Source organism: Curcuma longa, chromosome 4 (assembly GCF_044706935.1).
Source record: "Curcuma longa cultivar G26 ecotype Majalengka, Jawa Barat chromosome 4, ITB_CL_G26_1.1, whole genome shotgun sequence".
In the NCBI taxonomy this organism is placed as follows: domain Eukaryota; kingdom Viridiplantae; phylum Streptophyta; class Magnoliopsida; order Zingiberales; family Zingiberaceae; genus Curcuma; species Curcuma longa.
This window is the reverse complement of record NC_133864.1, coordinates 1,465,506-1,482,519: the sequence shown is the minus strand read 5'-3', so window position 1 is coordinate 1,482,519 and position 17,014 is coordinate 1,465,506. Positions and strand designations below refer to the sequence as shown.

Genomic DNA, 17,014 nt, shown 5'->3' with positions numbered 1-17,014 from the left:
AGTGTGTGACGTTTACTGATGAGCTGAACTAAGTGTGCAGGTAGTACAAAAAAACCCTAGTTGCGGCTAGGCACAGGAAAGGCTTAGTTGCGACTAGGTAGTGGAACTTCTAGTTGGAGGTTGGGCAGACCTAATCTGCAGGATTAAGTGGGAAGACCTAATTTGGAGGACTGGGCAAGGAGTTTTGGTCAGGAAGACTAGGCAGGAAGACTTGGCGGATCAAGTGCACCAGGTGGAAGACTAGGCAGGTTTGGAGGACTGGATGTCTAGTGATGGAAATCCTGGAGACCGAGGATCGAGGCTAAGCAAAAGTCCAACAAGTCTAGAGGACTTGATTGACACAAAATAAATTCTCCCGAGTGGAGTAGTTGAGAACGCGTTTTTAGTAAGGAGAACAGTAGGCATCAGTCTGACCTAGGATTTCATTGAAAATCTGAAGTCAAGACCAAAACAGTTTGAAAAACTATTTCTTTCTTGTTATTATTATGTTTTGCACTAACTTGTAATGCATGAAAGGAGAGACTGGAATCTTATGTTACGGGCACCTTTATCTAGATCCAAGTGATCGGACGGTCCAAGCGCCTGGATTGGTTCTAGGTGATTGGATATCAGCGGAACGAGGCCAATGAAGCAGTGAGATGATAAAGTCCTAGTGGTCGGGACTTATTACAAAATGAGAGTTCACCTCTTATATATACTACTTCACATTCAAGCTCTAGCTCTCAAGATCTGTTTCTTGGCGCTTGAAGTTGCTCAAAGGTCTTTTCACTTTATCGAACTTCGAATTTTTGGTAACCATTATTTTAATTTTCTTTGTATTGCATTTTATTTCTAAGAGACACAGTAAAGATTTACTATGATCTCTGTTTGTAAGAAGTTTATCTGCTTCCAGAAATTTTAAAAAGGAAAATATATAGATGTGTCTTTTTGGGAAATAGTAATTTTAAGGGATTATGAATCAAGTAAAAATAACTATCACTTGCTTCTTGGTTCTATTCCGTTGCATTTTGATTTGAAAAACAAAGGAAATAAGTTTTTAAAAAGCAAGCGATATTGAATTAATTAGTTAAGTTAAAAATTAATTGGTCAAGTTAACGTTCCTAGTTCTATCTCACCCTTTGCTAAATTATCAAGCAGTTATTGTTAGTGCGGGAAGCACCAGATGATCGAACCTAATTTTGATAATGACAAAAGGTTTAAGTTAAGTGTATGACGTTTACTGATGAGCTGAACTAAGTGTGCAGGTAACATAGGAAAACTCTAGTTGCGTCTAGACATAGGAAAATCTTAGTTGCGACTAGGCAGTGGAAGTCCTAGTTGGAGGCTGGGCAAACCTAATCTGCAAGATTAAATGGGAAGATTTGGTTTGGAGGACTAGGCAAGGAAATTTTGATCAGGAAGACTAGGCAGAAAGACTTGGCTAATCAACTGCACCAGGTGGAAGACTAGGCAAGTCTGGAGAACTGGATATCTAGCGGTGAAAATCTTGGAGGCCGAGGATCGAGGCTAAGCAAAAGTCCAACAAGTTTGGAGGACTTGGTTGGCACAAAATAAATTCTCTCGAGTGGAGTGGTTGAGGAAGCGTTCTGGATAAGAAGAACAGTAGGCGTCGGTTTGATTTAGGATTTCACTAGAAATCTGAAATCAAGATCAAAACAATTTGAAAAACTATTTCTTTCCTGTTATTATTGTGTTTTGCACTAACTTATAATGCATGAAAGGAGGAACTGGAACCTTGTGTTCCGAGTGCCTTTATCTGGATTCAAGCTATCGGACGGTCCAAGTGCCTGGATTAGTTCTAGGTGATTGGACGTTAGCGGAACGGGGCCAGCGAAGCGGTGAGATGACAAAGTCTCAGTGGTTGGGACACCTCAGCTTCCAGACGGTTGGATAGGTTCTAGGCGCCCCTGTCTGAATAAAACATTGCGGAGTCAAGGTTGATCTGGAACCTCCATGTCAACATAGAAGTGCCTGGAAAGGGATATAGGCGTCTGAAAGTGTCAAGTCAGCAACGCCGATAGTGGATCGACGGACAACGTAGAGGCGCTTGGAAAGACTTTCAGGCGTCTGGATCACTCAATAAAAAAGTCTCGAGGGAGAGCTCTTGAAGCATCAATCTGCGACCTAACGACGACCGTCTGCATAAAGAAAGATCATCCGGATGTTATCATCATGCCAAGGAGCTACATCAACATCTATACATTCTGTTGGTATAATTGTGCTTCACTTTTCTGTTCATTATTTCGAAGTCAGTATTCGTGTTACCGATTTTCATTTTTGTAAAGCGCTTAACTCCCTTTGGTAAGAAAGGAGTACAAAAATAAAAAAAATTAAAATATGCAATTCTATTTAACATGCAAAATTTTAGATCTCCTGGATCATGACCCCTATTAGATCTGATCAAATAATGTATTTGATTCTTAAGGACCTAATAATAATTCAATCCAACTGAATTAGTCAGGTTGAACTTTAGAACTCATACTTGGACTCCTAATTTCCTAAATCAATTCAGCAAAGATATGTATGATTTTAACTTTGTGTCCAAACTAGATTAATCAAAATTATTTAAACTTTATTAAAATCACTATAAAATAGATATAACAACTACCTAAATAACTACTATATAATTATAATACATGTTATAGTTATAACAATCTAAAGTATTACTACATGTTATTTAATCATAATTGTATAACATCAAGAGTATTCTCAAAATAAAATATTTAATAAAATACTTTTAAAAAAATATTCTATTTAATTTAAAAATACCCTTTCAATTTTTATCCTATTATCTTTTCTTGGAACAACAACGTCGTCAAATCAACAAGCATGGTTGTTAGTGGGCAATCATTTCATGTTGCAGACACGCAATTTAAGAGCACCAATTGCAAAAGAACTTCCTTCCAACTAGCTAGTAAATCATTTGTAGCTAACCATCTACTTTCTAATGCCATTTACCTCTGATACATTTTTGAGTGTTGTGTATTTGGACATACATCCCCCTTAACTCATCCAATTTACAAAGCAACTGTTACAATATTGATTCCCCAGAACCGGGGCTCAGAAAGGGGCAGCAACAACTAGTATTCATGCCTGTTGTTGCTCTCCATAACTTAAAGTTGACTAACTATTATGTCTCCATTGAAAGATTGATTACAACACCCAGAGCTACTAAGGATATATATTTGGAATTATTAGAGAGGCGCAGAGCTTGTCCGTCGAAGTTGATACCTTGGTTCGGGTACTGGTAAATCCATAAGAATCTGGTCCAACTCCTGCAACATTTGGAGGAAATGGAAGTCAGAGAAGATTTAAGTGTCAGTTGATTGACCTGCAATCAAATTGCAAAAGAACACGGCCATGACAAGTTGAATCCAAGAAGAGAATGTTTCCCACTAATTGAAGTCTATCTATCACAGCCAAAAAGAAATGGCAGATGCATAAATAGTGTAGAGAATAAGAAGGGTGCACGTGTGAAATGCATGAAACTCATGAAGTTGATCATCATGCTAAATAAAAGTTTCACGTCTTGTTCATGAGATTATGGATGATACGTAATATGTATTTGCTTTCTTAAACAAGAATTTTACATGCATCAACAATAAGACGACTAGCATAACCAGCTCATGTATCACTTTGATAATGGAAGAACAGGTAGCCTGTTTGACATTTCGATGCAACTACATGCATAACAGAAAGTTTGCTGAATTAATATTTTATTAATACGATTAACTGAAGAAGATTCGACCAATAGGTTAATAAATGCAAGATTTTCATAACTAAAAATGCATTAAGGTATTATGTCCACCTCATCATTTGGGACTTTTATTTCTTTATTTGACTACTGATAATGCTTAACATTAATATCCACCTACTGGAACCTGAATTAACTGCCATATGGTGGATCTTATGAACATAAGCAAAAACCTAACATCTTATAAATGCAAGCCACAATGCAAGTCAAACCAAATAATCCATCTTACCATACCATCAACGCTAAATAAAATGAATTTCAATTGTGAATAATATACTTGAGCTATATTTTATGGTGACATTCCATTGAATTTAAACAGGCAGCAAAACAAAGGCTAACCTAGAAACATGTAAGCAAATACTAATGCATGAGTGTCTGCTAGAGAATCAAATGGAGTTCCAATGTTGGTTGTAAATGTAAGACCTGTGTGTTAATAAGACATTAAAAACTCACCTGCACCAGTTGGTGCAATTGAAACAAGAGTTAAAGAAAAGGTAAATCAAGACTGAGCTCTTGGTTTCTATTAGTGGATAATTGGACAAAAGTAAATAATAAATGTACTTCTGCTCCAACCAATATTAGAATTTTTAGACAGTAGAATCAAATATGTAAGATTATAAACAGGAAATATCTAAAGAAAAAATTTTGAACCGAAAATATGGTTTTTCAAGCACAAAATCCACAAATATGAATAGGTTTTACATAATCTGAAGTATGAAAACAAGTGACAACGTCAGTTTTGCTTGTCAAGTAACAAAGAAAAAAACTGGCCATGTAAATCTAATTTGTAAGTGCCATTTTTCACAGAAATATCTACAATGTTTTTGCATGCTTTTAAGAACGTTCTTAACACTGATAGAATAATCTTAAAATAATGTCTTAATGCCAATGATATGTTAAACTTTATGATAATACCTTTAGGCATGTTGTCGTAAAGCTGTAGCATTTCAGAACTTTGCAGAAGTTTTGTGGTTAACATGAAAAAAATAAATCTTCAAAATAACATGAAAAAACAGAAATTGAGAGAGAAGTGATTTCATGGGATCTGGTAGTTTTGCAACCGCCTCAATTTTATTCAGTGGAATAACAGAAAAATTCTAAAACAATGCTCGATTTTTATTTAAAGCATTCTACAAAGAATCGTCCAAATAAAGTACATCAGTAACATGAATATGAATAAAAAATAATATTCAATGTGGGCATGCCTGGATTCACAGGCAGATATAGGATAAACAGAATGATTGCAGAAAGGAAATTCACTCAGATAAAATAATCATAGAGATGTCAATAGTCTACCTTCTGTTTCTTCAGCCTCTCATTCTCTTCTTCCAAGCGAGAAACCTTGTTTTCTAATTCATTGGTGTATGCCTAATATATAATAAATTAAAGGTTAGAATGCACCTTTCATATGAAAGAAATAGCCTCCCAGAACTCATAAAATAGCAAAAGGACTGTTGGTTTAAAAACAAGTGCATGGTCATAATTATTATTGTGCTGTTAAAAAACCTGTTTCCTAGCTCTTGATCGTGCAGCAGACTCACGATTCTTGATCATCCTTTTCTGTCTCCTCTCAGACAATCTGTCTACTATGTCCTCTGAAGTTCTGCGTTTTCTTCCAGGTGTCTGAGAATCAGAATATCCACCTATTGTTGGTGATGATATATTCATCTGACCCTCAGGGAAAACAGCATCAAACATAGGTGCAGAACCAGCACCTATTGGCTGTGGAAGTGGACGGACAGGCATATAAGCTCCCAGCAAGCTTTGCTGTCCCTGCATTTGCTTATTCATAGCTGGGATCTGATTAAACTGTTGTAACCAACTAGTTCCATGTGTAAAACCCTGTGTCCTGGATGTTAGATCAGGATTTTCTACATGATCCAAATTTCCAATAAAATCATTACCCTCTTTCATAATGCTCTCAGTAACCACCCCAGCCTTCAAAAGAAAATCCTCCAGTGTCATCTCACCAAGTGTTGTTTGCCTCTTCTCATGACCTGATTTCTTTACCTCATCACCTTTGTTTGGCCCAATTTGAATGTCCTGCCAAACTTCATCCACTGTCTTTTTACACAACTCTTGTGACATGGTAATGCTTCCCTGACGGTGGATACCAGAGCTAGAGGCATGTTGATCCATGGGATTTTCATGGTCCACACCATTTAACTGATTAGTCTCTACTGCAAAAACGCTCTTCAGTAGTTCATCTAGGTTCATGCTATGAAGGGGCTCCCCTAAGTGGTTCTGAACTTCATTGAGGGTCATATTATAAAGTGACCCTTGCCTCGACAAACTCTGAATCTGGGAAGATTGCCGATCCCCACTACTACCTTCATCCTTCAATGCCATAGTCAATATTCCCATCCACCTTCTGTACAAAATATCATCAGTCCCACATCCTCAAGCTCAAGTCCCCAAATTAGAATTCTTCAAGAAGCTCTAGAATCCACAAAGAATTTTGCATGCTCTTGTAAATATATCTTCTTTTGGCAAGTCTCTCCTAGTAAATCACAAGAAGACAACAAAGGTCATGGTAGTAGAAATCTGTTAAAGTTTTCTAAATAAGTAATGAGCTTTGCTAGTCGACATAGACAACACATATCATTACACCCATGAAATGAAAATTGAACCAGCTGATAAGGGAAAAATTAACAAGTTTTGACCATATGGTATATTGCCAATACTAGGAGATAAAAAACTTTTATGTTGTCAATACAAGACAAACTTAAGACCTATAAAACCGAGTTTAAATCCAAACTTGAATCCAATTCTGAACAATTATCAAATCAAATATACAATTTAGGTTAAAAAGCAACTTTGTTCTTTGTAATATAGAGTACAAATAGATAGCCAAACATGTATAAGTGTTACATTTAGTAATAATAAACTCATAACTGATATTTACCATATTCAACCTTCCTACTGCTGTAGTTCTAAACATCATATAGTGATGGATCAAAACAAAGCTCCTTGTCCTTTCTAGTTTTAGTTATGTAAAATATTAATAGATTTGTAAATTAACTGATCCATATGGACAAGATAGATGTTAGTCCTCAAGATTTTAATCCCTGAAAACTTCACTTTAACAAAGTTTGAACCATCAATCAATTGATCCTTACCCATCAGTCGACTACTCCAACTAGAATGGGTATTGGACCACGAGTTGACTGATAATCACTTATTGGTCGACTGGGTCAAATTATAAACCCCTTAATCACAAGGGAAGTCAACTAGATCCCAACACCAACTGATTGAGTCCCTTGACTTTAACCAATTCTAAGGTCGAGCCCACTGAAATTGTTGTCTACCCTTCATCCCTTGTATATAGTTCACTCCACTCGCATCTCACATGGATTTATCCAAACTTTGAAGTCTTCTCATGTTCTTTGGATGCAATGAGCCCTCGGCTCCTTCCTATGCCATCTTTCGTGTAGTTCACCTTCTCGACTTACCACACTCCAATATTCCTCGTTCAGCGATCCCTTCAATACACTATCTTTCTCCAATCTCATAGCCCTTGAGCCATCATGACCTTAGCCATGTCAAGTCAACCTGTATACATCATAGATTCTATGTAACTTAACACACACATTAGACAAACCACAAATCTAACTTAAACCCTTTGTGAATCTTATCAAAATCCTTTTGCTACTTATAATGCAGAAAGGGATGAGAGTCCTATCATAAGGGACCATAGAACAAGGTTTATGAAGATGAATGACAACAACATCCAAGGGACAACAAGATAAGGAGCATCAAATATGGTAAAGCCAAAGAGGTGAACTATGTAAGCGAAGGCGTGAAGGATAGCATGAGGAGGCAAGGGCTCAGTGCATCCAAGAGGCAAATAGCTTGATGGGAAAAAAACTCAAGGTTTAGAAAAACTCAACAAGCAATGTGAGTGAAGTGACTTATATATAAAGGATGAGAGTAGATGACAACTTAGGCGACCTCGACTATAGATGTGTCAAAATTTGGGTCGACTAGTGTTGGGAATTTAGTCGACTGGTGGTTGAGAAAGCTACACCCCAAGTATTTTGTGGCTTGTGGTTTGACCAATTGACTGATGCCTATAGAGTAATCAATTGGTGGTCGAGAAATTCAATACCCAAGTTTTCAAAGTTTATGATTTGGATAATTGATTGGTAGTTGATCATATTATGGATGTAGCAGTCAACTTCAGTTTTAGTCTACTAATAACTTAGACTAACTACCAATCAATTATGAGTCTAACTGAGAGTCTATTTGGCTGAGAACATAATCTTTTCTAGTCAACTAAGCATTTGACTTAATACCAATCATTTGATTGATGTTATAGTGACTGATTCAAATGCAACTGAAGATGAAAGGAGCAATGACAGGACTAGGATAAAATATGACAGATCAATCAACTTATGAATGTCACATCAGCATAACAGTAAGATAAGTTTGAATTCGAGAAGGCGGCAATAAACAGGGCTTGAGAGGCTACGAAATTGAGAATGAGCCTGAGGCTGTTGAACCAGATCAAATTGCAGTGCACTCTAGTTTGCATTTTATTTCTTGCGTTCTTTTTTCAGAATTCTAACATCGCAGGAAAGTGATATTCACCCTCTACCACATCGATCACTCGATCCAACATGTGATATCATAGCCTCGTCGCCTTCAAAGGAGTAACGACAAATGAAGCAATGGCCGAAGACAGATTTATTCCAAGGCTGGAGGGTTCAACTCATGGAAAAGAAAATGGCTCTCTCCTTCATAGTCAACATCAATATAGAGATATCCATAAAAGTAGAGTATGATTTTCGTATTGATGAAAATAATAATTTGCTATCTCTTTCTAGGTTGACAAAGTAACAGAATGAGGTGGTGACTAACATGAATGTGAACTTGGCATTGGAACAAGCATTATCTGAGTAGGAGATAAACAAAATTGGAAAATACAAGACCGCCAAAGAGCTATGGAGCAAGGTCATAGCCATACATGAAAGATCATCAAAGGTGAAGCTTGCAGGGAGCTACAAGCAAAACTTAGTTCGTTAACCATGCTGAAGGGATAAATTTTCAATATATACATAAGATATAAACAAATTGTTCATGATTTGACAAGTATTGGCGAGTAAATATCGAATAGCGACCTCATCTGAATCACACTAAATGCCCTACAGAAAACGCAATATTGAAGCTCGATGGCAAAGAACTATTACATCGCTCAAGAGATGAATGTAATATTTTAGACGAGTTATTTTTAGAATTTAAATTAAATACTTCCAGGGACCCAATGCTAAAAAGGAACAAGCATACATTCATTGAAACCTAGCATTGGTAGGTAAAGAAAAAGAGAAAAATGAGAGAGCAGCATCCTCAGATTCTGAGGAGTTCATTGTGGAGGGCAACGACGACAAAGCATGTACGATAAGGTAAAGAGTAAAAATTCAAACATAAAATGAAATTGACCGAGAACAACATAAAGGAGTACTTGGAGCAAAGGAAGAGGGCAGGAAAATAGTTTATTGCTACAACGGCCATAAGGAGGAAGATGAGTGGAGGGGGAAAAAGAAGGAAAAAACGAGGCAACCACATCAGAGAGGCCAAAGAAGAAACACCCTAAAAGAAATTTGACGGCCACATGGAATGAATCAAGGTCTTCATCAGAAGATGATGAAGTCAATAGCACAACATGCTCAGTGCTTCCAGTAATTTATAACAGCCCATCCTCATCCGAAGACAAAGAAGGAGCCACCTATACAGCAAACAAAGCATTCATGGCATTCGACGATAGCGTACCTTCCTCATCCAAAGAAGGCAATGAAGCATCAAATCAAGGGAAAGCAAACCATTAAGATTCAATTGACACAGTGACGTAAATTCTTCCACCTACGAAGCTAAGTTAATTTAGTAAATTCCTTGAATAGGTCACTCAAGAAATGAAAAGAAAAAGGAAATCTTGAAAAAGAAAATTGCTATGTTTGGAGAAAAAGTAAGCCTTATTGTTCCTTATGATAAATTGCATGATATAAGGATTTAAGAATTAAAATGAGACAATAATTGGTTGAAAAGGGAAATTGACTATTTAAAAGTAGCATTAGAAAAATTTACCATTAGTTCACATTCCTTAAACATGATAATCAATAACTAAAAAGTATATTTCAGCAAAACCGGTTTAGGCTACAAGGAGTTAAAGGAAAAATCACATTACTACCTTATAACTAGAGGTCAGGCTAAGGCTAAGGCTAAGGGAAGGCTATGGCTAAGACTACAACAAGAAAATAGGTACCTAGAGAGTACTTAGTTAAGATGATTGAACTCAACTTGTTTTGGGTACCAAAATCACTAATTAATCATTAGAAAACCTTTTTTTAGGGTCAACCAAATTAGACTTAATTGATATGGCTAGATTATGATGATTGTGTGAAAAAGCATTTCTTAAGTTTGAAATTTTTGGTTACGGTCGCAATCATATCATTCATTTAAAACATGCCTTTGAAATTTAATATAAAATTGATAGTTTTGAGCATTTCTATATTTGTATTAAATTTTTTTTTAACATGTACTTCCATGAAAATCTTATAGATATACATAAACATGATCTTTTTACAAAATTTAATTTTCTTTTAAAATTTATAATTTTCTATGCATTTTTCGAAATCTGCAACAAAAGACCTTCTGTGCCTCAATTGACTGAAATATTGTCGACTGAATAATGCCTTTCAGTCGATGATACTTTATAAATAGCAATCTAAAGTTGTTTTCAAATTCATGGTTTAGGGTTAAATTGGAATTTTAATTGTGTAATGAATATTTTAGATTGTTTTTCGTATATTCTTTTGATGAATGGAAAAGGAAGAAAAATATAAGACCTTAATTCTCCAAATAGTACATTAAAAAAAATCCTAACTCAAGGGAGCTTAGGTGAAGAGGGAGTTATCATATTTTTTTTTTAAAAAACTTTCCTATATGTTGTCTTTATACCCCTAACTTAAATGTGTTGTCAATGATAAAAAAAAAAAGGAGATTGTTGGAACTTTCATCCCCTTCTACATTGATGCAATTAAGTGTTTTAATGAATTGTATAAAAGGTTTAAGTCAAATATTGCTACATCTAATATGTGTGTTAAGTTATGCAAGATCTACCATGTGAAGAAGTGGAACTAGCATAATCAAGGTAGTTGATGGCTTGAGGTCCATTGAGATCGGAGAAGGATGGCACAGACATCCGAGGGACCACATGATGAGGTTCATAGAGATCTATTAATGATGCAACTGTCATTTGAGAAATTACAAGGCAAGGAGAATCAAGGCACGATAGAGCCAATGAAGTGAACTACGTAAGCAAAGGCATGAAAGATAGTATGAGAAGGAACCGAGGGCTCGATGCATTCGAAGGACAAGTAGCTTGATGGAAAACCTCAAGGCTTGAAACTAATGAGTTAAGTGACTAATATACAAGGGATGAGGGTAGATGACAACTTAAACACACTCGACTGTAAATATGGTCAAAGTCATAGACACAATCGACTAGTATTGAGGATCTAATCGATTAGTGGCTAAGAAAACCATACCCTAAGTGTTTTGAAGTTTATGGTTTGATCAATAACATTTGAGTGGTGGTTGAGAAATTCAATTTCCTAAGTGTTCGCAGTTTGTGGATTTTCTGTCAAGTGGTAATCAGGGACCACTTAATGGCCAATTGATGGATAAATTTTAGTAGACTGACAACTTAGACTATTTGGCAAACTAGCAGTCGATTATACAATCGAATGATGGTTTTTTGACTAAGAACAAAATATTTTCTAATCAACTGAAGCAGTCAACTCAACACCAATCAAATGATTAATATTAGGTTACTGGTACTGCAATGACCAATTCAACAAAACTAAAGATGGAAGGAGCAACAACATGATTCAAATAAAATATTGCACATCAATCAACTAATGAATGATCATTAGTCAATTGATGGTTGTCACATCAACATAACGGATACGTTTGCATTTGAGTGAAAGGAGCTCGAGGAGTTGCAAATTTGATAATCTCTCAAGTGCAAACATCATCCAAATTTTGTCTTTCTTTGAGCTCTTTGGCAAACCTTCTTTCTCTTTATTGTAATTCCTATCTAATGAATTGTGAGAGGCTTCTTCACCTCTGGCTAGAGCTGTCAAACGGGCCAACCCATGGCGAGGTAGGTCAACCCATGGTGGGCCCATCATATGGCGGAGCGGGGCGGGCCAACCCACCAACTTGGCGGGTTGAGAAATCTCCAACCCAACCCAACTCAAGGCGGGCCGTGGGTTAGGCGGGCCAACCCATCGGTCTGTTAAAAAATAAAAAAAAATATCAAAAATTTTAAATTTGAATTATAATTTAAATTGATTAAGTTGAAAGTTTTAAGTTTGAATTATAATTTTTAAGCTTAAATTGTAATTTAAATAGATCAAACCCATTAATTTATTAAGTTTTCTACTTTAATTTTAAATTTTAAAATAAATAAATGAACTTTTTCAACCCGCGGGCCAACCCAAGCCCGCCGCGGGCCAACCCACGTGGGTCGCGGGCCAAGGCGGGCCAACCCATCTCAACCCATCTTAAAATAGGTTGATAAAATTTCAACCCAACCCTCCTAAATTACTTGGCGGGGCGGGCCTAACCCAACTTGACGGCTATACCTCTAGCACTGCTGACAAGGAGAAAATATAGAGGTGTTATTGGGAGTTATCTACCTGACGAATTATAAGTCATGGACTAGATACTTGGTGGCTGTTGAACCATGTTAAATCACTATGCACTCTGATTTGCATTTTATTTCTTGTATTCTTTGTTTTTCTACTGCAATTTCTTTTAGAACACTAACATTGTACAGAAGTGGTATTCACCCCCTCTACCATATTAGTCACTCAATTCGTCACTCGGTCTAACATGTATAAATGACATTTGCAATCATGAACACATCTACCTCCATGACATTTTCCCACAACATGAGAAATATTAGTTTTAATAACACTATTATTTAAGGTTATTGGTAGAAGAATATGTCATAAGAGATGGGAAGATGACAAGGAAAGTTATAGTTTGTAGCGTAGAAACCTCATAAGTAAAGCAAATTAATAAAGTGAGAGAGAGGCTTATAAAAGGGAGTAGAGAAAGATATACATGTGCAGTTTTGGTGATGGGGAAAGGGAGAGAGGGAGCAGTGGTAGAGATAGAGAAGTGTTTGGCTCTAATACCAAGTAAAAAACGTATATTTTATATTGTTCAATCAAAAGATAATACAATCCATGTTCACATAGACATTGAGGATTAATTAATCCATAATTAGATTAGACTAATTATATAACTCTTATAATTTCAATTTCCATACCTGTAGAAATTACTTTATAAATCACTTTCATTCAGGTAGATATTCTAACATTTAAGGCATCACAAAGTGCAGATTCTTCAATGCATTGTATGATATACATATTTTCTAAGGTTATTGAATAATATTTCCTTGAAAGTTAAATTATTACAATTTTTAAAGATTAATAATTTTATAACATAAATTGTGTCTAGTTCTTAAATTTGAGGTTCATTATTTAACAAGGAGAAAGCCCAAGGTATAATATGCATTATTTTGCTAACTATAAAGAAAAAACATGAGAATCTAACTGATAAAGGAAAATTTGTACCTACATATAATTCCCAGAATATAGAAATGCTTGATACTGATTTATTATCAATATGGCAATTGATAATTTCACATTAGTAACACAAAATTAATACATAGATATCACATACTGACAATGTAGCAGTTACAAAATTTTAAAACTCACATGCCTAGCAGCGCAAACTTTCAATAGTTGAGTGATACCAGTCTCAAAGGATCTCTCCTCGTTCAAGCACTAGATGATTTATTCATACTATTCAAATTTTATAATTTATATCTTAAATGTTCAACATGTAAAACATCAATAAAGTGACACTAAACCTGTTCAGGACAATCTATTTTTTCCAACAAAATAATAGTAAATCTTCATAATCATATCGTAGTGAGCTTCATACAATAGAAGAAACGGCCTAAAAATTCACTTCATCCAAAAAATGTGAGCAATCCTATTCAAGTCATTTAAACATCATAATATGTAACATAACACAGGATACACTGAGTTACTACTAATTAATAGAATGATTGGGGCAAAAAGGATTGTCTTTGATGATGGTATAGTTTAATGCCTCCGACATTCTTTCACAGACAAAGAGATCTAACGATTAGCAAGTATGCTGGAATAAATGAAATAAACAACTTTATTGTTAAGATTGATTTTGAACTCCACAATCAACGTCGATGTGTTGTCTGGTTAAACAAGAAAAATACTTGTACTCTACCTATAATATGTAAGCGTCTTTCTTATATGTACATCTATCAGAGGCTAACCAATTTTGTATCATTTTGAAAAAAAAAAATTCTAGCAGAATAGGCGATTGATAGTGCAAAATAGAAGGTAGTAGCTAGCTAAAGAAGAGAAAAAAAAAGTGTGAGGCAGTCAGGTAGGTGACGAAGCCGAAGAGGGAGTAAGAAGAGAAATAGGGAGCGGTAGATTCGAGGGAAGGGGGAAAAAGCAGAGTGGCGACTGCCGGCTGCAGCTCCTAGGGAGAGGAAGAAAGGGCAGCAGAAAGAAGGAAGAGAGGATCCAAACCTCGGGTGAAGGTGCTGGTGGCGGTGCTGGAGACGGATGGTCAGCGAGAGGAGGCGGACGGGAGGCGGCGGATCGCCGGAGACAGGACGAGACGTAGACGTGTCGTTAGGGCAGGCAGAGGGGCATGGGCCGCCGCAGCGGGAGCACGTCATAATTATTTATTTGATGATTTTTTTATCTTCGAATTATTTAAATAATCGTTTTCTTTTTTTTCCCTCAAAATTCACTTTTGAGTCTCTTAGAGCATCTGCAACGCTTGGTCTATTATAACACCTTAAAAAAATTAAAAATATATATATGGGATCCACTCCTACATAAACGCGTTCAAAACGTTGAACGCATTCATGTATTCACTCCTCCACGTCATGTGGAGAGATAATAAAAATGTGTTATTAACATGCTATTAACGCTACGTTGGAGATGCTCTTATATCCAAAAAGCTGACTACAATAATAAACTTTGTTGTATTATAAAGGATAAAAATATATAAAAATATAATATATTTATTAGACTCTATGAGTAATAAGAATTAAGACCATATTTAAAAAACTATTGTGACTAAGTAGATAATAGATTATATTGATTGATTGTGAATACATTCAGTTATAAATATGAAAAAATAATTTTTTATATTTTACAATGTAGTGAGGTCAAGATGTACAAGAATTTTAAACAATTGATAGTATGTATTGTGATTATGTAATTATGCATTAATTATTAGTTCTTGTTATTTGAATTGTGACAAATTGCATTACCTTTTCAATTTCATTAGGATAATTTAAAATAAAGTGGTGGTATTGAATGTGAATATTGTGTTATGCGGTAAATGAAATATAGTCTTGGATGAAAATCTACAGTTGGAGAAGAAGGTGAATTTCTTCTTTATAAAATATTGAGTTATTTTGTATTAAGCCTCAAACTTTCAATGTTTCTGGAACTTCTATTTCTATAAGGTCAATGCAAGTTTCATTTTCAATTTTATAGATATTTTTGATATATTTATTCAATTGTGTAGAAGTAAAAATAAATATTTACTACAATATAAAATAAAAATCATGAAGTCATATAAATAACTTACTTCGTTAATCAATGTAATTTGTGAAGTCATATATGATCAAATACTTCAATATATTTACGAAATCGATGAAGTAAAAGAGTCTTTTTACTTTGGAATCAGTCTAATTTCAAATCAAATACGCATTCTTAAGCCGACCAAAAACTTTGATTTTTTACTGGATAAGATTTCGATTCACTACAAAAAAAACAGGTCTTTTGCGATGAATTTTTGGGACAAATAGTATTCGTCGCCAATCAGCAACGAATTTGGAGACGAATCCAAATTTCATCACTAATCTGCAACAAAATTTGCGACGTAAAAAATATTAGTTGCCAATTTAGCAACTCAACATATTCGTCGCCAATTTCGTTGCCAAAAACAATTCGTCGCCAATTTCGTCCCCAATTTGGCGATGAATACTAAGTTCGTCGCCAAATTGGGGACGAATAATAAATTCGTCGCAAAACTTCACTGATACCCTAGCATGAACCTTTGTTTTTCTTCTCCGACGCGAACTTGGCGACGAATACTCGATTCGTCGCCAATTTGGCGATGAAAAATCAAATTCGTCGCCAATTTGGCGACGAATCTAGTGTTTCGTCGCCAAATTGGCAACGAATTTAGGGACGACGAGGATTTCGTCGCAAAAAAATCAGTAAAACCCTAGATCCGAATTTTCCATCACTTTTTCCACGCGAACTTGGCGACGAATACCGTATTCGTCGCCAAATTGGCGACGAATTACTTATTCGTCGCCAATTTGGCGACGAACTCTATTTTCGTCGCCAAATTGGCGATGAATTACCGATTCGTCGCCATCGTCGCAAAAAAATCACTTAAACCCTAGATCTGGCCTTTCCTTTTCTTCCCACGCGAACTGCTCTCGCCGATTCTCTCCCACGAACTTTCTCCTTCCCTCGCCAGAGCTGTTCCTCGCCGGTTTTCTCCTTCGCCGAAGCTCTCCCTCGCCGGATCTCGGTGATTTCTCTCTCTCGCGCGGTAAGCTTTCTTCCTCCTTTTTCCTAATTTTTTCTGTGTTTTTCGCCGCCGGCGCCGCTGGAGAGAGATCGCCGGGCGTCGGGGCGTCGGGCGGTGCTGCCTGGCCCTGGGCGGTGTTGGGCGGCGTTGCCTGGCCCTGGGCGGCGTCGGGCGGCGTCGGGCCCTGGGCGGCGTCGCGCGTCCTGGCCGCCCCTGGGCGGCGTCTAGCCGCCCCTGGCCGGCGCTGGCCGCCCCTGGCCGGCGCTGGCAGCCCCTGGCCGTTGAAAGGTGAAGCTTTGCTATTTCTTCAGCCCGTTGAAACGGATTATTTACATGATTTGCAACAACATGGAGTTAAATTGGAAGAATATCAAATTCAAAGATGTCTAGATGGATTTGCATTACATGGCAAGAATTTTTACAAGAAGTCCATCTCTTTAGAAACACATCCTTGGGTATTGTTTCTGCAGAAGGCTCTGGAAACCTTCATTTCCACTGAGGTAATAGTTGTTCATTTGTCATAAACAACTTTTTTTAAAAAATTTGATAAAGGAATAATTCTGGTATTGATTT

The 17,014-nt window shown here is 36.4% G+C and overlaps 1 protein-coding gene across 2 annotated transcripts; it reads right to left on the bottom strand.

The window, feature by feature from the left end:
- Positions 1-2,938: 2,938 nt before the first annotated feature.
- Positions 2,939-14,527, bottom strand: LOC141827315 (ABSCISIC ACID-INSENSITIVE 5-like protein 2). 2 transcript variants are annotated; one of them, XM_074714533.1, is made up of 4 exons: positions 14,407-14,527; positions 5,261-6,254; positions 5,051-5,122; positions 2,939-3,275 (listed from the first exon to the last, which is right to left on the bottom strand). In XM_074714533.1, exons 2-4 carry the CDS (start codon positions 6,116-6,118, stop codon positions 3,195-3,197), a joined length of 1,011 nt encoding a protein of 336 aa, XP_074570634.1. In that variant the 5' UTR covers positions 6,119-6,254; positions 14,407-14,527; the 3' UTR covers positions 2,939-3,194. The 2 variants fall into 2 exon arrangements, with proteins under 2 accessions (XP_074570634.1, XP_074570635.1); XM_074714534.1 differs by lacking the exon at positions 14,407-14,527 and adding an exon at positions 9,524-9,592.
- Positions 14,528-17,014: the final 2,487 nt, after the last annotated feature.

What these genes read in the sequence shown, in the direction of transcription:
- LOC141827315 (XM_074714533.1), bottom strand. Translation starts at nt 6,118, where the DNA reads ATGGGAATATTGACTATGGCATTGAAGGATGAAGGTAGTAGTGGGGAT. An exon ending in GATCAAGAGCTAGGAAACAG is followed by an intron (nt 5,123 to 5,260) that starts GTTTTTTAACAG and finishes ATTATATATTAG; the next exon opens with GCATACACCAATGAATTAGA. An exon ending in AGAGGCTGAAGAAACAGAAG is followed by an intron (nt 3,276 to 5,050) that starts GTAGACTATTGA and finishes CAAATGTTGCAG; the next exon opens with GAGTTGGACCAGATTCTTAT.